This window comes from Camelus bactrianus, chromosome 31 (assembly GCF_048773025.1).
Source record: "Camelus bactrianus isolate YW-2024 breed Bactrian camel chromosome 31, ASM4877302v1, whole genome shotgun sequence".
Taxonomy (NCBI): domain Eukaryota; kingdom Metazoa; phylum Chordata; class Mammalia; order Artiodactyla; family Camelidae; genus Camelus; species Camelus bactrianus.
The window spans coordinates 23,664,085-23,690,742 of record NC_133569.1 but is presented as its reverse complement, the minus strand read 5'-3'; the positions used below and the strand labels follow the sequence as shown (position 1 = coordinate 23,690,742).

At 46.4% G+C, this 26,658-nt stretch overlaps 1 protein-coding gene across 1 annotated transcript in view; it reads right to left on the bottom strand.

Moving 5' to 3' along the window:
- Positions 1-288: 288 nt before the first annotated feature.
- Positions 289-26,658, bottom strand: part of SPTLC1 (serine palmitoyltransferase long chain base subunit 1) — a 47,121-nt gene continuing 20,751 nt past the window's right edge. Inside the window, exons 6-15 of the mRNA XM_010950524.3 lie at positions 25,355-25,487; positions 23,222-23,351; positions 19,693-19,782; positions 15,068-15,175; positions 12,863-12,958; positions 12,411-12,507; positions 11,243-11,297; positions 6,590-6,707; positions 3,490-3,563; positions 289-1,723 (exon numbers count right to left, since the gene is read on the bottom strand). Coding sequence (XP_010948826.2) covers positions 1,630-1,723; positions 3,490-3,563; positions 6,590-6,707; positions 11,243-11,297; positions 12,411-12,507; positions 12,863-12,958; positions 15,068-15,175; positions 19,693-19,782; positions 23,222-23,351; positions 25,355-25,487 — 995 coding nt within the window. The 3' untranslated portion in view covers positions 289-1,629. The remainder of the gene's footprint in view (positions 1,724-3,489; positions 3,564-6,589; positions 6,708-11,242; positions 11,298-12,410; positions 12,508-12,862; positions 12,959-15,067; positions 15,176-19,692; positions 19,783-23,221; positions 23,352-25,354; positions 25,488-26,658) is intronic.

The window sequence follows — 26,658 nt, the reverse complement described above, 5'->3', positions numbered from 1 at the left end:
CTAGATACTGCAATTTTGACTCAGAAAGAATTATAAAAGTATCTGAAAAGTTACAACCCTTATCTGCTTATAAAAATAATAGGTCTAGTATTTTTACAGTCGTAAGTGGCCATGGCTTAAATCAGTGGGAACCAAGGAATTCAGATACTATACAAAGAAGAAAGGCACTAAGGAATTAAATTAGTATTTTCTGAACAACACCTCCCTCCAACACAGTACTACCCTAGGTCTACAGAATTTAAAATCAAGACTCTTCTGTTGAACACACTGCATGTGCAAATAGACTGATTATCAGGAATGTAGGTTTATTTCATTAAAAAACAAAACAGATCCATCCCCCAAAGAGCACTGGATTCTTTAAAGCAGCAGCAATCACAAGGCACATACGTACAAAATACCTCAAGCAAAATAGAAACTAAACATTAAAAAATATACGTTATTTAAAAAGATGGTGAAGACCATTTGTTAATATGAACATAGATTATAAAAATGACTTTTTCTTTTTCTTTACAATTTTATTTCTTTACCTTTAATAACAGAAGGAATACCAGTATGACATTTGTCTGCTGTCTCGTGGCACGTGTCACACACATTTCTACCACCTAACCTGGTTTGCTAACGAAAAAACAGCTAAAGCACAGCTTAAAAATTTTATTTTTAGTGCTTTCACATCTTTTTTAGATATCTGGAGTTTCATAAGCTGAAAAGAAATAAAGGTCTTGTTTTTCCTTAGCTTAGAAAAAGCCTGTAGTTGTGTGCCTTATCTAAGCAAACCCACTATACAAAAAAACAGTACGTTCAAGATCTTCTGAACTATCAAGGACACGGTTTCTGTTTTGGGATCATTACAATAACCCTCTTCCAAAAACAGATTAGAAGTCAACACATAATAAATGTAAAGGTCATTATATTAAAATAAAGTAGTATTTGATTTACATTATTGCTCACTTAGAAAGTAAAACAACTGTCCTCCGGTCAGGGTGCTAGGACTCACTGCTACAAACGGTGTAACATCAGTATTTAGTGCATATAAAAATTCCAGGAGTCAAATATATTATAATGAAAGTCTATAATAATCACACAAAAAGTGTTCCTTTATATATTAGCCACCACTGAGCTTCACGAGACGAGGACTGAACGAGGTGTGGCTGAATTAGACCTTGAAACAAAAGAACACACTTTGTTTCACATACGCTGCAGCGCCTGTAAGCCTTCGCGTCGTGGACACGGTTCTGTGAAGTATTACGGGGTGCTTGCACTGTCTTTGCTATTAGAAGGGGAAGAAGATTAACTGATGCTCCGCTTCTTAAACAATGACAACAAAAGCAAGAATATAAAACGCTAGTGCTAGTAAACCATTTAAACAGTACTAAGTGCACAATTTAAACCTCAGCTGTATGCTGTCATCAGTTTTCCTCTTTAAAAAAAAATCAGTTCTTGGGCTTTTAGATGTGTTTTCTTTTAAAAAGTAACCAGCACCCTTCTCGGGGTCCTACCACGAGCTGGCACCCACGCCGTCTAGCGACACCCCGTCCAGCGCCCGCAGGCCCCCTTCCGGCTCGCTCCGCAGGGACCTCGGGGCCGGTCTGCGTGTCGCGTGGCGAGCGGCCGCCGGGCCCCGGGCGCGGACTAAAGCAGCACGCTCTGGGCCACCTCACTGATGGTGGCCGCGGCTTTCTCCAGCTCCTCTTCCGTCTGTTCCACCGTGACAACAACCCTAATGCTGAGAGGGGATAAGGGACACACACAAAAGTATTGTCAAATGAGAGTCTGTATCAAGGGCCAGTTCACTATGTGCTGTTGCGAATCGAGCTCTGCTGTTACGCGGCCCCCTGTCCCCGCCGCCCTCTCACCACTACGGGACGGCCCGGCTCTTGTGGCGAGGACCTGCTGTCCCGCGAGCCCACAGCACGTGCCACCTGGCCACTGCCCGAGCCTGCCGTTCCCCGCCTGGACTGCCAGCGAGCTCATCAAAGTCACCTGCAGCAGGGCTCTGCCCGGGGACGGCAGGGAACTCTGCCCTTTAAATAATCCACCGCTGCAAGCGGTGCCAGGCCCAACGCAGGGGTTCAGCGTTTCTCAAGTTAACGAGGGCACGGCCGTTCACCACTGAATTCAGTAAGTCACACGGAAGTTCTGCAATACTGTGATGCAAGGCAGAAACTTTCAAGTTTTTTTTGGAAACTGAAGACAAGAAGCACCAGCTTGACAGGGCAATGCTGCCTCTGCCCCTCTCACTCCCCTCTGCAAACATCCGCACTGTCCACTGGACACACAGTCACTCCTGGGCGTGGAGTCCCGAGGGCACAAAACGAGGGCGGCCCCTGTCCCTGTGAAACACAGGACACAACTTCGGGTGGATGCAATCAGAGCTGAGGGAGCAGGATCTTTAGGGCACATCCGAGCTGTTGCCAGAGCGCTCTTCCAGGCCCCAGCCTGGCGGTCCACGCCTGCACAGCACTGCCTCCGACTCTGTGTGCTCCGCTGGGTCTTCCCTGGCCTCCCCCGGACTCCGTCTCCATGGTGCTCGCACCTGTGCTCCGGGCCCCCCAGATGCACCCAGAGGTCTCCAGGCCACTGCAGACCCTGCTGGAGGTCCCGACTGCCCACCCAGCTTGGCTTGTTGGACCCACGCGATTCTCCATGCTCAGCTCAAGCATCGCCTGCTGCCGGAAGCCTGAGTCCCTCCTGGGCCAGAACTAACCACACCCTCCTCCTCCGTGACCTCCTGGCCCTGTGTCGCGACCCTGAACACTCACGCTCTGGGTGTCTACCTCCTTCGACTACACCGTAAGTGCTTTGGGGCCGAATGAGAAAGTTCTGTTGAGTAAACACCAATTTTATTATCTATTTATCCATCTGTCTGTCTGTCTATCTATTTTTGTTGGAGGGGAGAGGTAATTAGTTTTATTTATTTTTAGAGGAGGGACTGGGGACTGAACCCCAGACCTCGTGCGTGCTAAGCATGCGCTCTACCACTTGGGCTGCCCCGAACACCAATGCTGAATCATGCGTTGAGGCGCCGTCTCCCAGAGGGGGGCCTGAAGCTCCCTAGATTTCCCCCACCATCACTTTGCTTTCCCTCGGGTGTTTAACAAGCCTTTGCCAGATGAAGACCGCACAGTGCCTGGGCTGGGACACCGTGCTTCCCGCAGGACGCGGGGCCGCCCGCGTGGAGCGGACGGCTGGCACGGCTCTGCAGCGCAGCGCAGCCGCGGGGCCTGGCCGAGGGGAGCCTGGGCTGTCCCAGCTCGTTGCGGGGCATCTCAGCTCTTCCTTAAGTTAACTGGCGGGGTACGCAGTCCTGAGGGGCTTTTCAGTTCAAACTGGAAAACGCCCAGTTTAAGCCCAGAAACAGGTTTCTCTACCTTTTAATGATACACATTCTTCCTTCCCCTGTGATAGTCTTCCAACAAAATTTCAAAACGTAATATATTTCATACAGACTTGAAAGCAGAAAACAGCAACTCAGGTCGCATTTTAACCAACCTCGGAGGCGGGAGGTGCTTCTCTTCTTTCTCCAAGTAGCGCGCCTGAGTTAGCGCGACGCCTCTGTCCATGCACTGGAAGAAGAAAAGGAATGTGCTCACACCCGCGCTGCAGACGCCGGCAGTTACAACGGGAAGGGACGCTGAGGTGCTACCCTCAGTGGTAGCTTTAACTCACTTGTCCAGTCGTAACTGCCGGAAGGCAGAACAAAATGCGGCAAGATCATCTCGAGCAGCACTGTCCTCTAGAACTTTCTGCGTGGCGGAGGTGTTCACCCTGCGCTGTCCAGCACGGCAGCCGGGACCCGAGTGGCCCTCGGGCCCCCTGAGATATGGCTGGTGCACCGCGATGCTGGCCTTTCAATCTGACTTACACAGTCACGGGTAACGAGTGGTTACCCTCTTAGGCAAAGCAGAGTCAGGACAAGGGGGAGCAGCACCAGCCAAGCCTGCAGGCTAACCCAGAGCCGGACGTCTAACGCCAGAGGAATCGTTTCAGAGAGAAACTGCTCCCATGTCAGGCATCTGCAGGGCATCTGACTCCCGGGGGCTGCACCTGGGCCTGCTGCTACCAGGCACAGAAGAGTCTGGTGGCACTTTTGCTCAGCTTTCCCATATATGAGCCACTTGTCAACGTTTTTAAAAAGTTAAAAACATTCACTATCAAAACAGAGAAGGCATCAAGTTAGACCAAGGGGATGGTTTATGGAAATTTCTTTGGGGTGTGAAATGGTTTGGAATTAGACTGTAGACTCCTTGGGAGGATTACTAAAACCACTCAGGTGGAGACTCTAAAAGAGTGAACTTCATGGTATGTGAATGGTACTAAAAAACCCAAAACCCCCCAAAACCCAGTGTATGGCGGTGCAGGCATTTGCCCGAAGAGGGGCCACTCTGGAAGCCGCATGGCAGGAAAAGGTGGGAACCACCACCAGGCAATGGCTTTTGCTGACTGTAGACTCTGGAAGTGTCCCTGGAGAAGCTAATTCCTTCTGAAAACGTCTGGACGGGCTGTTTCTAGTCTTGGCAGCCAGGAAACAGAAACCATAGCTCAGTTTGTGAAGACAGTTGTTTTATAAAGCAACTCAACAAACACTTGGCAAAACCTCTCAGTCCTACAAAGCTTAAATTAAACAAGAGCAACGGGACCACCATTCTTTTTTTCTCTTTCAAGTACTGAAAAGAAAAAGCAAAGAGGAACAGGACAGAAAGCCTCTAAGATGGAAGCTGTGACGATGCAAGGAACCGTGAGGCCTCTGTTCTCCCTTCCTACTCCGGGAGTGTCCTGTTCCCACCCCGAGACGTCCCCCTCATCCGACTCCCAAGATGACTTCCCGAAGGCAGCCGGTCCCGAGCGCGGCCCAGAGACGTCTTTTTGGGACCGTGAGCCACCACACAGACTCTCCCACTCTCCCCTTTCGTCCTGAGGCCAATCCTGGAAGCGCAGGCTCCGGCCCCTTCCTTGCACGGCCCCTGCTCGGTCTCCCCCGGAGCAGAGCGGCAGGAAGGGCGCACTGCTGCTCCCCAGGGAGAGGAGAGCAGGAGGGGAGCTGACGCGCAGCCGGCGCCCCGGCAGCCTGAGACACGAGGGGCGTGCAGACCGGAGGGGCCGCCGGGGGGGGCCGAGGGTGTCACCACGGACACTGGGGGGCACGCTCTGCCGCGGTCGGCACTGGCCACACCACCCGGCAGCTCAGTTCAGAAAACAAACGCAGCTGCCGCGCGAACACGTGTCATGCGTCTTTTACTAGGCCTGTCCGCTGGGCTTGTATTTAACTTATAAATCTGCCTTGGTATCACATTGTGTAAGAGCCCTAATGACAAGGACGCTATGCTTCGTCTTGTATCTGTTCACACTGAAGCGGAATCACAAAAACATCGAGGCAGTAAAAGAGGTCTGTGGGGCGCCTTGCCCTTTAAGAATCTGTCTCTTTTCGTGTCCGCAAAGCTGTACCTGAGGGGACACCTGTGACACTCAGCAAGGCCAGAGTCACTCCGGCCTGATCACTCGGGACCCGACACGTTTCCTCAGTTAGGAATCTCAGATTCTGGGTTGGCTTTATTTTTTATTGTAAGACAGCTGGCTCCAGAAGGCCACAGCTGCGAGCGGCTCTCCATGAACAGACCGCTGCAGGTGACGTGGCTCGCACACCGCAGGACACAGGATGGTGGAGCGAGCCGTGAAGGCAGAGGCTGGCTTCGCACCTCCGTCTCCACGCGGAGGGGCCAAGTGCCTGACCTTGCTGCGCCGCAGCCTGGCGAAGGCAGCACTATCACTGTCACCCTGACCCCTGGCAGCACGCACTTGGGGCAGGGGCCTCCAGAAAGAATCATCAGGACAAGGAAGCAGAATGAAGCCTGTGTTCATTCTCACATACAAACGGCGTGTATGTCAGATTCAAGCACAAGGCGGGCACGTGTGCCCCGTGCTGCAGGGCCACCTGACAGCCCCTCACAAGGGGGAGAGTGAGGGCAGAGGACCTGGGGGAGTGCAGCTGAAAAGGCCAAGTGACCATCCCCAGTGACGCGTTTCTTAGTTAATAACTAAGGTACAGTTAGTAGTAAAGTGACTTTCAGAAGGTAAAGACACTTAAATCAGCCTCCCAAGGCAGGCATGGTAACGAAGTGGCTTTTCTTTCTTCTTTTCTGGTGACAAGAGTATTGTGACCTGTTCCGAGCTAGGCTGAGGGTTCAGCCCCAGGCAGTCAGCTGTCCAGTGCTGTGTGTGACTGCCGCACACAACACTGTCCCGCCTGCACGTACAGAAGCCTGGCTCTGTACGTGGTAAGCAAGGGGGTTTTCTGGAAGACTGATTATTCAGAGTGGAAGCGAGGTGTGGCACAGAACATAGCTTCAGTGTGAGCTGACAACTGACCCAATGGGATAATCTGCAGCCGGCCAGCAGAGGTGTGCCCGGGGCAGGGACACATGCCGGGGAGGCTGGGCATTAGAACAGCTCCATGTCGCCAGAGGGGCGACCAGCAACTTCTGTTTTCCTATCTCCTGGGGCAAAGAGACGGTTCTTAAAACTGACATTAAAAACCGCCTGGGTTCAGGGCAGAAGGATCTGAGGCGATTCACAGGAGTGACTGGATACTTACTTGGTCGACAATTTCCTGAAGTAGCTTAACATCTTCTTCTCGAGACCCAGTGCTCTCTTCCAGCTGGAGGTGAAATGCTGGCGAGATGGACTCCCCCACCACCTTCAATCCAGGGATGCTGGAATGGGGGACACGCACACAAGCCTAAGTCCAGCCCAGCCCAGCCCAGACTTCTCGCATGTAAATGATTTTAAAATAAAGCCTGCATGAATGAATGTAACAGGAACTCGGGGCTTCAGTGGGAACCAGCACGTGGTGGAAGTCCAAGTCGGAAGCAGCCAGGGAAACATGCCTGCTCTGCGCAGCGCTTCCGAGTCCAGGCCCCTGCGGGGCTGCTTCTGGGAGCTTGGTGCCACGAGCCAGTGGACATGAGGGCTCCCGTTTCCCGTCGTCCCCAGCCTCCCCGCAGGAGGTCCGCGGGCCTCACCCAGCTTGGCTGGGGTGGCCCCTCCTCACACGGTCCCTCGCAGGCCCACTGGACCCTGCGCCGTGGCCCCGTCGCCTCCTCTCCTCATCCACTCTCTCCCGTTTTCTGACTGCTCCACGCGTGCTCCCAGCCCCAGGGTCACTGCCCGGGGGCCTCCCTCATCACCCATTTTAGGCAAGCCTCTGCACCACCGTTTTCTGTTACTGACTCTGCTTCCTTCAAGGACTTATTCTAATTGATAAGGCTGCTTCCTTGCTAATTATCGAAATCTTTGGTTTGCATCTTGTCATTCATGGAATTACAGGGATGATTTCTGACATTAAAATTTTATATCATGACCACCAGTAATATATTTTGATTGTGAAGCTGCATTCTTCTTTGCATGTTAAATTTTCACTTTTACTTAAATTATTATTTTCTCCTTTCTTAGGGAGGGGGAGAGATTTCCTTGGGGGTGAAATCCTGTATTTTCAAATGTTTATTACAGACGTCATGAGAAATACAGGCCATGTTATTTAAGCAGGTTCATTTAAAGTCCATTTTTATCCTATAATAAAAATATGGCTGGATTTTTGGACCTATCTCCTAGGACAGAAATGTCTATTTGATATTGGACTAAATTGTTTGTTTGTTTATTTATTTATTTTTATCTTATCTTACTTTGTTTCATTTATTTTTTATATTGAAGTACAGTCGGTTACAATGTGTCAATGTCTGGTGCCCAGCACAATGTCCCCATCATACATACACATACATATATTTGTTTTCATATTGTTTTTCATTAAAGGTTACTGCAAGATACTGAATACAGCCACCTTCCTTGGGCTAAACATCTCAGACTGCTTTCATTTAGCCTGCTTTACCCAGAAAGACCTGCTCTTCCCTTAGCATGAAGCGAGCACAAAAGGCACTTGGTAGCATGTCCCATCCCTCAGACGCGTTTCGACTCAGCACGCTTTACCGTGTGACAGCTGTGGGACAGGCACCAGGGGCGGTGGGGAAGCTACGCTCGCCTGCCTCCCAGGCTGTCCCTGAACATCACTGACTGTGTGTGTCTCTTTTCTTTCAATGCAATACGTCGTGCTAGGATCTCTCAAAGAACCAGGCTGCAGGTCTGAGTCACGGAAGCTTAGAATCTAGGGCGTCTGGCATGTAGGGGAACCTTACATAGATTAGTTGTTTTACTCATGTAGAGACTAAAAAATATGCTTTCCAACCCATTTCCTGGGTGAATCCTGAATGTGCTGAACTTGTACACAGAGAAGTATCAGCTGTTTTAGGTCATGTACTCCCGGGGAGAACTTAAAACATGGACTTAAAACTTTTCAAGTAGCATTTCACTTGAATTAAATGGATTTCCCTTGATACATACAAGGCACCTGCAGCCTAATCCAGCTTGTTATTTGACACCTGGGCTCACCTCGCATGGGCGGAGCAAGCTGGTGGCAGAAGGAATGAAACAAAATGTTCCTTTTCTGGCTCCCTGGATGCTGAATGCCAGATTAAAGTTTAACTAAAACCACGTGGACACAGAATCATAACTCGAGTTCAGACACACAGGAGCCGTGTTTCAAAGCCTATTATTCTTTAAACAAAATTTTGGAGAACATATTATTTACCATATTATTTTACCAAATTTGTAATTACTAGGCACTGGTCTGGGTCTTGGAGACGTACAGTCAACAGTTCAGCCGTGGTCTCCAGCACGTGCTTACAGTGACGGGAGAGCATGGACAGCAACAACTACCTGTCAGGATTTAGGGAAGCTTCGAGACTCCAGCAAGGAGGCAAACTAGCACAGACTGCTGATTTCCTCTCCTAAATGCAGCCTCCGAGATGGCAGAGGCAAATCACAGGTTAGAGGAGACCAAAAAAAATTTATGTAGAACTCAACATTGAAAATACTGCCCTTGAAAATGTTTACCTTTAAGGTATTTACTGGAAAATAATAAAACCAATAACCTAAATGTAAAGGTCTTGAAAAATAGCAAAAGCGTAATTCAATGAAACAAGAAAGTAGAAAAATAAGTTAGAAACCAATAAAAGAAAATAAAATATGAGTAAAAAACAAACAAAATTGAACTTAAAAAATTGTGCTAGGCAAAGTCCTGGAAAGAGTATCATAAAAATGAAAATGACAGGACAAGGCAGAGGGGAGGGGACAGCTCAGTGGCAGAGCTCATGCTTTAGAATGCATGAGGTCCTGGGTTCAATCCCCAGTACTTCCATTTAAAAAAAGAAAAGAAAATGACAAAAATAAAAATAGGAGGAATAATACAGCTACAAGAGAGCTGATCCCAGACTACAGCAAATCCAAAGGCCCCGGCCTGGATGGACGCCCCCACCTCCCCGCTCCTGCCACAGAGGCCGCCTCAGTGTCCTGTTCCTGCTCCCCCTTGGCCCTTGCACAACCCGCAGCCACTCCTCTCCTGCGCGTCTGGTACGAGGGGCTGGGGAGGAAGCCACAGGATGGGACACCGGGAGCCCAAAGAGGGAGCGACTGGAGAAAACCATTCTTTGAGGTGCCTACACACGGGTGTCACGAAACGATCTGTAACTCCAGGTGCGGAAGACGGCAATTCTCCAAGAAGGTAAGAGAGGAAGGAGGCGCAGGGACTAAGCTCTAGCGAGAGGGATGGTAAGAGAAAGCCTTCGGAGGAGCCAAGGTGAAGCAATTCAAAGAGGCCGGAGAAGCACCGGAAGTGCGGTGCGACGGAACCCAGGGAGGGCGGCCGCTGCGCCGGGAGCCACCGCGCTCGGCAACACGGGCCCTGAGAGGCCGGCACGCGGCCTCCGCGGCGCGTCTGCTCGCGCGGGAGCGGAGGCGGGACTGCGGGCGCCCCACGCGTGCGCGAGCGGCGAGGGCACAAACAGCGCCGGAAAGACTGGCCACGAAGAGAGGCAGAGCATTGGCCACCTGCCAGAGGGGAGTGTGGGGTCACGCGAAAGCGGGATTCAAGGCAAGAGAGGACAGAGTGTCCCCGAGTGCGAATCAAATGACTCAGGAAAGGGGAGAGACGGGAGAGAAAGAAGAGGGGACACCCAACAGAGCTGTGATGGATGGAGGAACATCTCTTTGGCTGAGACACAAGGGACAACTGGTTCCGATACCGCAGGCGTACAGGTTTGTTAGGAAAATGAGGGCGTTCCCAAGTGACAGCACCAAGCAGGCTGTCAGCTAAGGGGGGGTGGAGAGAGACGGGGTGAGGGATTCTGGAGAGAAAAAAAGGTGTGAAAGAACTGGGAAAAGTAGAGAATTGGACTTAAACATACTAATACTGCTAGACAGAATAGAAGGCATCTGAGGCAGATGTTACTGAATTTATAGTGTCTCCAGTGTGCTGTGCTGGTCTATTAATATTTCATAAACCAATGTAACTGGAAACAACCATAATCTCTCTCTACCATAAATCATGTAAGAACTTTCATCACGATCGTGAAGTCAGACTCAGACTTTAATTACTTCTGCCTTTAACTTTATCTGGAACATCTGTGACCTACTTATTTATCAACTGTCCTTTTCTTTTAGAAAAGTTTCTAGTTTCTGTATCTGGCAAGAGAAAACAGGTCTTCCGTGACTGAAAAGGCAGGTTTCACCTTGGAAAGGCAAAATGAAGTGGGTAAGGCGAGATCATTTGCTGTAAGACCAGAAATCTGCCTGAAGACGTCACCAACAGTTTCCTTCTCAAGAGGAACCTAAAAGAACTACTCTTACGCAGTTAAAACGAAATGAAACCAAACCAAACCAAAAACCAGAACACTCATAAGGTTCACTTCGATTTCACTCGTTTCTTTTTCTTGAAGTCATTTAAAATAAAACTTGGTAATTTTCTAAAAAGCAACATGGACAGTATGAACTCACTATCATCTAATTACATCCTTTTATCCGTACAGATGTGGAGAGATTCTCCAGCATCTATGCTGGTTATTTCTGGGGGTAGCACGTTGTGTTATTTCCATCTTTACCTTCTGTACTGCTGTAATATTTCACTAGTGAGCTTGTAACATTTTTAGAAAAATAAGTTGTGATTCTTTAAAACGATGACAAAATGGACACTCTGGTTACATGCACGCAGACCAATTTGAGTGATTTGAGTTTTTGGTTTCTTATTTGGAATTCAGTCAGACTGACCGAGGCTTATTAAATGCACCATTCAAATTTGTCATGAGTCATTTAAATGTGGTGCAGATAAACTTTACATTCGTTGAAAATACGTCAAACTTACCCTTGTAAAGCTTTATGAATTCGTTTGCACTTTTCCTTCAACACTGCAAAAATACCTGAATGAAAAAAAATACATTTGATAGTGTATCTGGGAGATTTGATATTACTAACCTAAAAATAGTTTAAAGACCCGGTTCATCCATTTAAAATGTTGCAAACCCTTCCACCTGCTAATAGCACACACACAGACGCTGGCAACGCCTCTGGAGGCCCCAGCTTCCGTCTCTGGTACATCCTGGCTGCACCTTCCCTGCTTCTCACCCGTTTTCTGTAAAATCTGGGATGAGGTTTTCCACAGCAAAACAGTGGCTCTTGTTCTTATCAAGAGTCTGTAAATTCTGCAAGTAATCTGGCTAAGAATCAAAGGGTACATGTCTATTACTTGTTTCTGGAGCCTCAACAACGTGGGGAGAGCCTGACACTGCGGTCCTGTCGGAGATCTCTTCCTGGGTCCTTTCCCTTTCCTGAAGGAAACGTCACAAACTGAAGCACGTGAGCGGGAGATGGGGATGCGGGGCTGCCTGACCAGTGAGTGCATGAATGCGTACATGGAAACGCTTGTGTCTACTGATTCTCTGAATTAAAAACCCATGCTGAAACTGCAGAAATTTAGAAAATTTAAAATTTAGAAACCCCAGGCCTGCTTTTCCATTTCTGTTTCACGCTTTGACAAGAAGGCGGTATCACGGCTCAGAACACTTTTCAGTTTAGCTCCCGCCCGGTGAGCTGGTGTCAGTGGCAGGTAAACCAGCCTGGCCTCAGCACAACTGATGCTTCAGAAGCTTTAGGGGAAAACTAGACGACAGCTACATTACACGTACCCCAAAGCAGCACACGTCAGCTGCTTTCTCAAAGAAACGACAAGCCGTATGGTGACTGGCCCAGGGCTCACCCCTCCTTTTCCAGGCACCTCTGCCCACCAGCGGAGCCAGCCCCACTTTGGCTCTGACTTCATCTCCGGAGGCAGGAGAGAAGTTCTAAACTGAAACCCTGAGGCAGGGGCAGTGTCTTCACTGCCACTCTTCCCACGAATGCCCGATGATGTGATGCTGAGCCGCAGCTTTGTCTGGTGTGCGAGTTCCTCTAGCTAATTCCTCCCCAGAGGCCACCCGGCAGCATGGCTGACGCAACATGCGCCGTCTCTGATTTCCTGGGCTTAAAGGTTGTACCTGGGTTCTCTTCCATGATGTTGAGGGCCTCGATGGCAGCAGCGGCCAGCAGGGGCGGTAACGAGGCAGAAAAGCAGTACCCCTGGCCAGAGAGTCGCTGAGGAGAAACAAACAAGCTAAAAACACAGACTTAGCGTTGTTTTTGCCTAAAAAAATCTAAAGGCACCAAATCTCTGCGCCACCTACCAAACAGTGTGTACACACGGTGAGGTGGGACGATCCAGGCATGGACAGGAGCTACCCATGAGACGGAAACTAAACTTTTTTTTTTTAAAGGGCGATCATTTCTAAATGTAAGTGTTCTGGGTGATCCTTTAACAAACTGACTTCTAAATAAAAAATGTGTGATCAACTAAAGTTAGAATGAAATTCTGTAACGAGTATTTACATTTTTTGGTGACCAGAGGAGCAATCAGTTTCAGTTTTTGCTTTTGTTTTTAAAAAGAACCCACCTGATGGTCAATTACGAAAGACCTGCCACAGCAGAATCCCCCAATGGAAGCAAGCGAATTCTCCATGTTGGCACTGATCAGGTCGATATCATCAATCTGCCAGCAAAGGGGGACAGTGGTAGTCAGTCCTCAACTGAAAGAAAAGATCCACCCCAGGCTTTTAAAGAGAGAAAAAGAAAAGAATAAAAGGGGCCAAAGTGAAGTCTAGAGACAGAATTTCAGCAGCAGTCATGTCCACATCTGGACTCAAACAAGCCAGCTATGTGACAGTAAAGGAAAAGCCACACAAAATCAGTCATTAAAAGGAATGACATTTCAAAGCCGGCCTCTGAAGGTGTCTGACGTCGCACTTTTTGCCATTTCACTATGCACTGACAATTTATTTACAGTGGAACAGACAGCGAAAGGATGAAATCTAAAGCTATTTGATGCTAAAAATGTTCAGGGGTACAAGATAAGACCCTTCCTCACTAAGACAGTGGTCTAGCTGGCCTTCCCTGCAGAAGGTACTTGAGAGAAATAAAAAGCAACCTATCAGAGTTTTGAGCACTTTATTCCTACATCCCATTTACCTTTTTCATCTTTTCAAAAATGAAATCAGTTTATCCAAACATCACGGCAATGCATGCTTTGACCAAACTGGACCAACTGAGAATAAACCTAACGTGTGCCCTGGGCTCCTGAGTTCCCACTGTCTTCTCGAAGCCTCAGCATTCCTTCGATCCTCACCTTCTGCTCCAGCCCTCAGCACCAAGTGCCAACCTGGTACACAGCAGCCTTCAGTGCTCACTCACTGGTGGCCATGACAATGACATCATGACTGGTCAGATCTCATCTGGTGTTTTTCTAAGTGATCCACAGATACAACAAGGAAACCTGTGCACTCTCACTCTTTTTTAACCTCTCACTATGAAATATTTCAAACATACACAACAGTAGAGAGAATGAAGACTCCCCATCACCAGATCCAATAATTGTCAACTCACGGACAATCCTGTTCCACAGATAGCCCCCTAATGCCCTCATCATTTCTTTGGAACAAATCCCAGGCTTTATATGTTTTTGTCTATAAATGTTTCAGTGTGCACTTCTAAAAGATATGCACTCTTTCAAAAACACAATCACAAAAACTTCATAATATCAAATACTGAGTGTTTGACCATCTCTGTCTCACAAAACTTGTTTTTTTACAGTATTTGTCCGAACCAGGGCCCAAACAAGGCCCGCACGTTCTGCACTCCTACCGATGAGTACCATGTCGTGGCAGCTGCCGAGAGCAGTCAGACACCTGGGGCAGTGAAGGCAGACGGTGCTTCTTCCTTCTTTAAAACTGTCAAGCCTCATAAACTGCTCTAGTGTAAATTTTATTTGAATTTACGTTTCTGTTGACCTTACACTCTCCAGTGCATTTAACCGCCGGATGTGAGTTTGTCTTTGAGGAGTGCGCTTCAGTTAGCTTCGTGCGACATCCGCCCCGCTCTGTGCTCTTCTTAGGTCTGTGTGGGTGCAGGGGTGCAGATAATCTAGGTGATTTTATGTTTCATGTTCAACTCTTCACGCAGGTGCAAACTTTTATGCACAGGATTCGGAGAAAAGCTTCCTTTAACCCAACCACACGCCGGTGGGTGAAGACAGGTTCTGCAGGTGGGTCCATGGCTCTCCTCCCTGAGGCTCTACCAGCAAAGCCACTACGACTGAGGCCAGTCGAGGCTCCTTTGCCGTCAGCAAAAGCAAACGTGACAAACTCCCTCCCGTCGTCTGGGACCGCGAGGGGCTTTGCTGCGTCCGTGCCAGCGCTGCTTCTGACATCACACGTACAAAACTCACCCCCATATACACGCGTTACAGAGCATGCGGAATTCTAAACAGCAGAAAGAGCGTCTTTCTAAAGAACTACTCAGGGAGTCCTCACTGATTGTGAGGAAAAACTGGAAGGCAAATTTAACTGTGTCTAGAGAAGAGACACTGAAAGCTGGGATCAAATGTTACCATGAAAACAACACAAATTCTATGAGGAGCCACCACGGGAAGATGGGGCCAGTGGTCTGGCTGTGCCAACCCTCTGTGGGCTCAGGGAAGCGACAGACACCAAGGCTGCACCCTGCACACGGATGCGGAGCACTGTCTCGTGTCCATGAAACGTGCCCAGGAGGGGGAACTGCGTGTTTTCCACCTGAGGCAACGTTCTGAAAAAGGAGAACTTACATTGATTCCAAAGTGTTCCGTGACTCCTCGGCCATGCTCCCCCAGGACTCCAAACGAAAGGCTTTCCTCCAGAAAGATCCTTGCTTTGTACTTGTATTTTAATTTAACCTGAGTGGCAAATACACACAACTTTAAAATGCTGGGGATTAGCAGCACACAGAACATGGGGAGAACAAAATTAAACTTAAAAAGGAGAAGAAAAAGCATGGACAGTTGATCCTCAATATTGGTGAGTTCATACCCGTGAAAATGCCTACCTGTTAAAATTTATCTGTAACCTCAAAATCAATACTGAGGGCATTCCCACAGCTAGTGAAGGTTTTCAGGCACCTAACGTGCCCCTTCCCAGCTGAGTTAACAGGCTACTGCTTCAGATTTTACTATAAACAAGTGTCCCCTTCATGTTCTATTTACTGCCACCTTTTTTGCATTCTGTGGTTTTGTTGTTGAAGTAATCTGTTAAATAAGGTGGATCATACATACAAACTCCTAGGGAGAGGGACACACTCTTCCCTCAGAGGCAACGTGTTTTAATTTAGATTCATTTTTAAACGCGGAAAAAGTTTTCATTAATGTATTTTTTAATCTTTTCTTTTCCCTTTGCTTTCAGGCTTGTAAGAAAGTGCCTTCCCATCAAAGGTTTAGATGTACATTTATCTCTATGTTCTTCTAAGTGTTTCACAATCTTCCTGGTTTATATGCTGGGAAGTTGAACATGCGTATGGAATTTTTCCCCTAATGGTTAACTGATTCACCCCCCATAAGATATGTATGTGATCAGTTTCACAACTGAATTAAAGTAGTGATTATCAATCATTAAGTTTTTATAGATATGACATGAGAAATTGGGCTCTCAAATCCTTCCGTGACTCACATAACCCTCTCTGGTGCCAGAATCACACCTTTAATTGTTAAAGGTTTAACCACTAAGCTCTTTTTCCACTGAAACTACAGAAACGGGGCACAGAATGTGTGGGATGGTCTGATGTCCCACATCGTGAGCCTCTGATAATTTATTTTTCGACCATCAAGATTACAGGCTAATCTTGCTAATCAGTATCAAGTTGGGAGGGGGGCCCACTGGGTTTGTAGCTGGATTTTCATTAACAATGAACAGACGAATTTGGGGAGAATTACATCTTCTCAACACTGACTCTTTCCCATCCAGTAATATGAGATGTATGAATGAGATACTTTTTAAAAACCATGCTTTAGAAAATATTTCGTATTATTATTACAGTGCTGGTACATAAATAGACAAATAAGGGAAACAAAACAGAAGTCCCTTTGTCAAGCCCTAATTTGTATCCTGTAATCTGTACATGCTTACTACTTACATATACTTGATTTGTTCCTGTACTTTGTATTTTGCTTCACTGGCTGCATATTTGCCCACTAGCACTGCTTTATTATTACACCCCTATAACACACACTTCCAGTATCTCGCGGCCCAGTCTCTCTTCCACATTACTCTGTCAGTCTTTGACACTCACAAACGGAAGGAGAGGAAAACAAGTCATGTCTTCTATTGACATTTATAATGTATCTAGATTTCCTCAGGAAACAGTGAAAAAAACTTAAAAATAAGCCATGAACCCTTGTTTTGAATCCTTATTCAACTGATGGACTCACTCAGATTTGGATTTCAATGGTCAAATGCAACGGTGGTTCAATACAGGAAAAAAAAAATCACTGTAATACGCCACATTAATAGAATGAAGGAAAGCCACATGATCAACTCAACCAATGCAGGAAAGCATCTGGCAGAGCAAACCTCTCATGAGAGCATTCAACAAGTCCGAGATAAGAGTGAACTTCATCAGCTTGATAAAGGGCGTTTACGGAAAATCCACAGCTACAGTCGTACTCAGTGGTGACGGCCTGAAAGTTTTCCCCAAAGATCAGGAACAAGACCAGGATGCCCCTCTTGCCACTTCTCGACACTGTACTGGAAGCTCTAGCCAGAGCAATTAGGCAAGAAAGAGAAACGTCCAAATTGGAAAGGAGGAAGTAGAACTGTCTCTGCTCACAGATGACATGGTCCCACAGACAGAATATGATCCACAAAAGTGGGATTTCAGCTAATAAACAAATTCAGCAAAGGTTGCAGGATATAAGATCAATACACAAAAGTCAGTTGTATTTCTACACCTAGCAATGAGCAACCCCCCAAAAAATTATTAAAACAATTCCATCTATACTAACATCCAAAAGAATAAAGTACTTAGGAATACATTTAACCAAAGAGGTACAAGACTTGTACAGCAAAAACCGCAAAATAATGCTTTAGGAAATTACGGAAAAACCTAAATAAATAGAAATACATCCCATGTTCATCAATGAGAAGACTTTGTATCAGTAAGATGGCAATACTTCTCAGAGCAGTCTAAGTATTCAATATAATCCCTATAAAAAATCTCAATGGCATTTTTTTTTACAGAAATGGAAAAGCTGATCCTAACATTCAAATGGAATTTCAAGGGACCCAAGTAACCAAAACAATCTTGAAAAAAAAAAAACAAAAATGAAGAACTCACATGTCTTGGTTTCAAATTAACCACAAAGCTACAGAAATTAAGTAATTAAGCAGGTACTAGCATAAGGCTAGACATACAGATGAATGGAACAAAACCAAGAGTCCGGAAAGAGACTCCTGTGTCTACAGTCAACGGATTTTTCACAAGGGTGCCAAGACCATTCAATGGGAAAACAACAGTCTCGTCTACAAATGGTGCAGGGACTGGAGAGCCACACGCAGGAGGAGGAAGGTCAACCCCTCTTTCACAGCACATACAAAAATTAAGTCAAAATGGATCAAGGACCTAAAATAAGAGCTAAAATGATGGAACTCTTAGAAGAAAACACAGGGGTATATTCTCATGACACTGGATTTGGCAGTGAGTCTCTTAGATACGACACCAAAAGCAAAAGCAACAACTAAAAACTACATAAGCTGGACTTTACCAAATTTAAAACTTCTGTGCATCAAAGGATATTGCCGAAGAAATATAAAGACAACCTACAGAATGGGAGAAAAGACCTGCAAATCATGTGTCTGATAAAGGTCTGGGATCCAGAATATATACAGAACCCTTACAACTTAACAAAAAAGACAACCCAATTTAGAAATGGACAGAGGACGTCTACAGATACTTCCCCAAGGACAATACAAATGGGCAACAAACACAAGAAAAGAGGCTCATGTCATCGGTCAGGTAAGAAATTCAAATCATACCCGTGTGTCTCACATCTACTAGAACGGTGAAGACTGAAAAAAAAAAACCAGGAACATATTGGTGGGGATACGGCGAAACGGGAACCCTCCTCCATTGCTGGTGGGAATGTAAAGTGATACGGCCACTGTAGGAAACAGCATGGCAGTTCCTCAATAAGGTAAACACACAGTTACCACACGGTCCAGCAGTTATGCTGTTAGGCACACACACAAAAGACCTGAAAACTGGGGTTCAAACAAATACGTGTACAGGAAGATTCACAGCAGCACTGTTTGCAAAAGCTGAAAGGTGAAACAATCCAAATACTCATTAAACAAACAAGCAAGCAAACAAAAAACCCCAAAATGTGACACATCCACACAGTGGAATATTACTTAGCATTAAAAAGGAATGAAGTACTGATACATGCGACAAATTGGATAAATGATGAAAACATGATGATAAGTGAATGAAGACATACACAAAAGGTCATGTATCACATGACTCCATTTATCAGAAATACCCAGAGTAGGTAAATCCCATAGAGGCAGCAAGCAGACTGGTGGGGGCTAGGGACAAGGGAAAGTGGGAAGTGACTGCTGAACGGGTACAGGGTCTTCTCTGGGAGTGACGAGAAGGTTCTACAACTGGACAGTTGATGGGTGCCCATCACTGGGCATGTACTAAATGCCATTGAACAGTACACTTTAAAATGGCTAATTTTATGTTATGTGAATTTCACCTACAAAAAAAATCTCAATACTCATGGTTTCTAAAAACTGCGTATTGCTCCCCCTTGTTAAAAAGCTAAGTTTTACAAAATATGTGTGCTTTCATTTATATAAAATTCTATGAAGAATAAAAGTACAGGAGCAGAAAGTAGATCCATGGTGGCCTGGGGCCAGGGGTCGGGGTACAAAGGGGCATGAGGGAACCTCTGGAGTGACAGACATGTTTCCGTATCTTGACTGTGGTGGTACATCTATCAGAACTTCTCAAACTGTACAAAGTAAGTGTATTTTATTGTGTGTCAATTATACTCAATAAATTTGGTTTTGAAAAATTCAGTCTTGATTACCCTTTACTTGTGTGTGTGTGTAATATTTTGGGGGGGTGGTGTACTTAGGTTTATTTATTTATTTTTAGAGGAGGTACTGGGAATCGAACCCAGAACCTCGTGCACGCTAAGCATGCGCTCTACCACTTGAGATACACCCCCCCCTTAAATACTCTTTAAAGGCCAGAGCTGGCATTCAATGTTCATCTGCTTCCCTGGTATGATTCGAAGGAGTTTATGATTTCTGCTTAGCAAAGCAATGAAGATGTTATACATTCAAAGTGGTCATAAACAAAAGGCGTAACTGCCAAAGAGTCTGAAGACTAAAACAGTGAATAAACACGGCTGCTCACCAATTCCGGAAGCGGGCAAATGGTCCCGGTGTTCATGTACAGCCCTTCGACGACAATGAAACGCCGAGTTACACGAGCCTTGCGTGGATTCTTTAAGAGGGAAAAACCAGACACTTTAAATTTCAGTGACTCCAGAGAGAAAATCTGTTACATGCTCTCAGGCACTTCCACCTTACAAGATTTACTCCCCAGGATAAATGAATAAACAGATAAGACAGATAGACTAAATCAATTTCAAGCTCAAGGTGTGAGATCCTGTCATTCTGAAATGAAAAACAGTGCTTTCTTCTCTCAGACACGTTTTCAATTCACACGGTCGACTAGAAGGCCTCACACACACACAAACTGTTTAGACACCGAATACATTAAAGCACAAAACCCTGTAAGCCCAGGGCGAGTGGGAAGGGACGCAAGGGGACTTTCTGGGGAGATGGGGGTGCTTTATGTCATGATGGGGCCATGATACCTGGGCTACAAACGTATAACCACTGGTCACAATTGTACGACCAGGATTTATGTATTTCAACGTCTGTAAGTTTTACCTAAAATAAAAAGATCTATAATGACAATCAGCATCGCAGAGACGGAGCAGGGAGTCAGGTGAAGGCTCAGATGATGCAAGAACGGCAGAATACCAAAAACAAAGCTGGGAGAAGGGTTCGGGGGGCTTCACTATACTACTGTGTTGCCTTTGAATGTGCCAGAAACTTTCCTAATAAAAAGTTAAAAAGGCAGACAAACCCTGCTCTCCCTTGTCTACCAAAAAACAGATGAAACCCTTTTCCGTCCTTCCTCCTCACTAGTGGGTCAAGTAAAACTGGACTATGACCTCATCCAGCCATGTCTGAAGGCAGTCGGGTGGAGGGACTTTTCCAAATAACACATGCCTTCCCACACCCCACTGACGTCAAGCCACCAATTAACCCTCCCACTGCTGAATCTGTGGCTGCTTCACGTATGTTGCACTGAAAACATACTGAACCCACAAGCAAAGTCTGCCACCACCTTTCTACTCAAAGGTTTCCTGCCTCTAAGCCTATGTCTAATGAACAGCTAGAAACTCAAATATCAGAGCTGCTCCTGAAGGGGTATTTTAGAACCCACGGTGGGAACACTCAGAAAGGTGTCCGCTGAAGTATGTGGCAGCTTAACGTCACTGAGCATTCTCAGTCATCTTCACTCTGTCGTTGACTCAAACCTGAAGGCCGCGGGTCTGCTGGGGTCACAGACAAGGACACGGGAGGCGTCCTGCCTCTCTCTGCCTTTCAAAAATCAAGTACTTTTCTTATGATTTTTAAAATATTCAGTGAAGGGATGTTGGAAAATGGAAAAGTACAAAAAAGAAGTTAACAAATTAGCTCATCACACCCACGCTGATCAGTTTCGGCCTTCTTGTACATTACTTTGTTCAAATCAGGATTTTATTGCAATATTTTTAGGACGTGAGTCTTAAAAACACGACACTGTGAGCATTTCCACATTATTTAACATTATTTAAACCATGATTTTAGAGGAGAGCTAAAAGCACACCTTGAGGATACACCATGAATTACTGAACTATTCCCAGTGCTGGATTCTGGCTGTTTCCCTCATTCTGCTTTTTTACATCACACTGTGAATATTCCTCGATCTTTGACACTATTTATGATTATTTTCCAAAGACAGCACCCCAGATATGGGCCCAAGGGTATGGATATTTAAGAATCCTGTCTTATCACACGTCAGTGTGGCATTGATTATTACTACAAAAAAAATTTTCCCTAATTGGACAGGCAGAAACTCCCACCCTAACTTCTCTAACTGTTAGCGACGTCAGACTATTTTTCAGTTGCTCATAGTTACTTTTATTTCTTCTAACTGCTGTTCTTGGGTACTGTCTTTTTTTTTTTTCTCCCCCCCAAAGAAGAATTAATATGGGACAAGAAAATTCTGTAAGAAAAGGAATGAGAAAAACATACAAACCACAACAGTTGGGAAAGTGACAGAAAGAGCTTGATCCAAACCCGGACTAAAGCACAGCATTTTAATTCACTTCCAAAGAAAACATAAGCATCTAAGTAGAATATATTTTAAAATACAGTGTTTATTATTTTTGTGAAAATAAAACTGAAAAAGAATTATTTCTAAAAACCAAAATGTAAAGTGATTTAGAAAAGCCCACTCTGGGCAGGAAAATGTGGTACAAGTTAATTAGTAAAAAGGTAAAAACTATAAAATGGAAATGAATTTTAAGATAATTTGATTTGTTATTCATTAAAAAAAAAAGTTACACGCGTTATAAATCTTATAAAAGACACACAAAACTTGAATAATGTCTTCCAAACCTGTACAGTGCTAACGTGGCAAGATCCCTGCAGCAGGCTGGCTCGCTGGTCACGCTTTCTAAGGCAGTGTTCCTCAGCGTGGCAGCATTCCACCCCTGACCCAGGACAAGGGACATCTTTTGACAATCTATAGAAAGAATTCCTCAACGGAAGGGTCTCAATTTTATGATCTTCCCTATAGATCTTTTTCTAAATTGTGTAACTATGAAATGCTGCCTCCAGCACACCTATCTATAGCACATCTACAGCGGGGGTCTATGCGTGTTCACCACAAGAACGTGACCATTCATGAGGCGCCGCTCCTAGGCGATCATCTAAACAAAGATGACAGAATCCGAAAGGAGTAACGCAAATCATCCGGAAAAGTGGAAATCAACATAAAACTAAGGAATATGATGAGCACTTTTATCAGTTACTCGAGTTATAAACGAGTTGCCCTGGAAAAGTCCACTTGAACGTGGTGTTTGAGACAAAGCCTGTGGTGCCAGGCGCCCAGTGCAGTCCCCACAAGCTGCTTCAGAGCCACGGAGCAGAGCTGCCTTCTCCATCCAACGTGTCGGGGGAAAAGCAATGCGAGTGCTAACAGCGACGCTTTGAACGCGTTCCCCCTGCCACACTCTCCGGTCAGAACACCGAGGAGCAGGCGCTCTGCAGGCGCCTGGGGAGCAGCAGTGTGAATGGGCTGCGAGACGGAAGGACCGCGCCCGGGGCCGCTGTCCCCACAGGGAGCAGCCACCAGCACTCCGGGGTGCAGTGCGGGCAGGGAGAGCGGGCCTCCCTTTGTTCATAAATTCATAAATTAAGATCTGCTGCCACTGTTTCTTCCAGTTAATTGACACATGGTTTACTGTGATATGAATAAACCCATTTTGAATTCACCGGGTGTATCCTGTCCCCACCCCAAGGAGCTCTGGTGTCATTTCTGTAGAGCCAGGAGTACACAGCCCCCTCCCCCGAAACGCGCAGCGTTCCTCTCTCTCTGCCGGATTATCTTCCTCCAGATGTGCCAGCTGTAATGATGGCAACGATGAGGCAATTACTATCAGACGTGGCTCTCTGACCTGAGGTACGTTTAGTAAGCCCCCTTATTTAATATTCAAATGTGATCCACAGGCAAGTTTTCATGACAAATTACCATTTCATTTATAATTTAGCTGGTTAGAAAGTACAAAAGAACCGTATAATTTTCTTCAAAAGAATCATACCTTTTGATCTTCAATCTCCTGTTCTTTCAGCAGTCGCTCCAGGTCGTCCATGTCGTTATGCTTAAACAGCTTAATGTCACTGCGCGAGGCCTGTAATCCTTTCTGAATAGCAAAGCAGGCAGCTTTATCTCTGCAAGGAAGAGAGAGCCATCAAATTAGGGTTTAAAGGGCCTTGTCAGCATTCTCAGAAGAGGAGTGCTTGCTTTTGTAAGCTGACCAACAACCACTTGTTAAATTGAACACCGCAAATAAATAAAGCATGTCTGAACCCTAATACGTCATTGTTTACACTTCGCTCTGCAAGTCTTTCCACGTAACCACATTGATCCTGTTCCAAGAAGCACACTCGTGCCACATCTCGACCTCTGAGAAATCACCGTGCATCTCGCCATGGATAGTCTATCAGCCACTCACAGTAATTTTCTCTTCCTGAAAAATAAATGAAACACTGGCGCATCTCACCACCAGTGGCATCTCTGGTTTGGCTGCCACACGACTCTGCCATTACTTTGCCATGAAAAGCAATACTGGATCGCTGAGTGTACACAACCCAGGAGAGAACTCTGAGTATGCGGATTAAACGTCAGGAAGACCTCCTAGACAGAGCCCAGGCCGCGTGCTGGCGCGCACCCGGGTAACCACTGCAGGGCCGCGGGAAGAACGGGCCACAAGCGCCCTGGAAACCCGCAGGGAGAGCCAGCAGCCCGTGCCTGAGCTGCTGTCCCACAGGCTCCCGACAGCGAGGGGGAAGCAGCAGGACGGGGCAGGCGCTGAGGTCACAGCGATTTGGACCCCTCTTTCGAGCTCCGGGCATTCACTTACTGAGCTGGTATTTACTGAGCACTTATAAATGCCAAACTCCACCCTAGGCGACGGGCTGGTACAAACTGCTGAGAGTGCTATAAAAAAAAAGGGCGCAGCGAGTCGGGGCAAGACGAGCAAAGAGCAGGGCGTGTGCACGCGCGTGTCGTTTCTAAATCAGGGAGGCCTGAGGAGAAGAGTGATTCTGACAGGACGCAGGGGTTTCTGTGGGCCTGGATCCACAAGGGCACCGAACTCCTCCGGCGGCACAGGTTTGCCCACGCGCAGCAAGGGGCCTTGATCGGGCCTGAGAGCCTGGGGAAGGCTTTCCTGCAGAGGCGGCGCGCGTGCAGGACGAGCGGGAGTTCAGCAGGAGACGAGAGGAGGAACGATGCTATAGGGACAGGGACTTGGCAAGTGCAAGGGCCCTGAGGTGAGAGGAAACGAGCACCTAAGGCTAGTGAGGCTGCACGGCACGAACACCTAAGGGAAAATGGTAGAAAATGGGCCTGAAAAGGAAGTCTGGAATCCACAAGATCGTAATAAGGACCTGGATCTTTATTTTAGGAACAGTGGAAACTCTCAAATGGAGTAGGACAAAATCAGATTTGCATTTTTAAAATTCTGGCTACGGTGTTACAACGGAAAAGGGGAAACAGAAGTCAATCTGAGACCTAAAATTAAGAGTCATTTAATCGTCCGCTCAAAAGATGACCAAGGCTCGGGCTAAAGGCAGGTGCTTCCGACAGGTGTCACCAGCTGCCTGGGCTCTGCCAGCCCTCACACCACTCCTCTCCGCCCTTCCCTCCACAGTCCACAGCAACAGCACGCATCCACTGCATGTGGACACAAGTGTGTAGGTTTGCACGTGGGAGGTTAAGGAAGTTCCTCCAACTCATGGCTTCTATGTTCCTAACAAGTCACGATGCAAGATTGGCAGAGACCAGGAGCTGCGGTGAGGGTGCTGCGATGCGGGGCGACTCTGTCAGGCAGTGGGAGTGACCGTGTGGGCTGTGACCACAGACTCACAGGGGCACCATGCTGTCACAGAGCCGGTGGGTGGCCCCGGCCTGCATACGTTCAGCCTGCTCAGCGTCAAGAGAAAAAACATAAGGAGCAATGATCAAGCACCGACACCTTCAGGCACCTTCCAGAGGAGGTCTCACGCGCTCTGCGGAACTACTTGGCGGGTTAACTATGTATTTCTTTAAAAATGAAAAAAAAAAATCAGTATTTCTTTAGGCAGATGACCTCCATCGAAGGAACTCTCTAGGAGGGCCAATGTTATCTCTAAGGGAATTCTGACGGGAGAGGCAGGTGACAGCCACTTACACAAACACAATGTCCCCTCGCTTGGAGTAAGCAGGGACAGCGCTGGCGATCGTGGCAAACCCGTACGAGTATATAATGGCTTCTTCTGTCTTCATAAATTTTGCCAGGCGGTCTTCCAAATCCAAGTGCACATCTATTTCAACAGCGAAAAAAATCACATGGTTAAACCACCTTACAACCCTTGTCCTTCAACTAAAGAAAAAAGAAAAGAACATAAGCAGTTTAGTTATGAACACTGTCACCCGGTGGTCAAACTGTAATTGTTTTTAAGTTATAAGTTATAGAATGTCTATTAAGATACTTCTGGGCCAAAACTATTTCTACACTCCGTGAACTGAACCGGCTACTCATCCATCCGTAAGTATGTGACCAGGACGGCTGACTCTGGGCTCTGCTTCGACAGCACTCTAGCACGGCTTCAGGGCCCAGTGACTCTGCCTGCTTTAACGTCCCTCAAGCAACAATGCTGAAGCTTGACCAATATACGACGTACGTTATTAAGTTATTAATGCCTTTCTGCATTTTAGCAGAAATGAGCAAACCAGGCATTAAGACAACTGTCAACCAGCTTAAAAAAAAAAAAGAAGAAAGAAGAAAGAAAAGGAGTTAATTTAAAAAGAACCCCACGTATACTCTGCATCAAAACACAGAGACTTTTTCAGCTGCGGTGCTGCCTCCTGTAACAGTCTGTGCCAGCACTCAGTTGTGGCACCTGCCGTCACTCCGCAGGACTGAGCCTCTGTCTGAACTGTTTTTTACGTGTACTGGTGAATTTAAAGTATAGTACAAAGAGAAATACGGTCCTTTTATGGAAGCAGCTTAAGAAGAATGTTGATGTAATTATGGGGATAAATTGTAATTATTAAACTGGTATTTTTTTTTTCTCTCTTAAATCATGGTTCCTCATAGCCCTGCACCTTCCCAGGCTAAGCAAAGAGTCTTCACACCCTGGGAAGGAGGGAGGATGTCTGACTAAACACAGAGGACCCTCGACTGTGAACCGAAAGCTGGGGTAGGAACCCACTGTTGAATGAGGGATGAGAAGACACAGAGGGTCCAAACTAAACCCCAACTTGATGGCAAGAGACGCATAGTGAGGAATAAAATTTACCAGCGACATCCAAAAAATAAAATAAACTGAAGCCCACTTCACTGTGTAGACTTCTTAAAGGATGATACAAAATTGTGGAAATAAGCTAATTATCCCAGTCCAATCAAGGAACGAGAAAAAGCTGGGCGTGCTTCTTCCTATTTGTAAGTTAAAATGTATCAACAGTCCATTGACAAAAACCACATGAAATGCC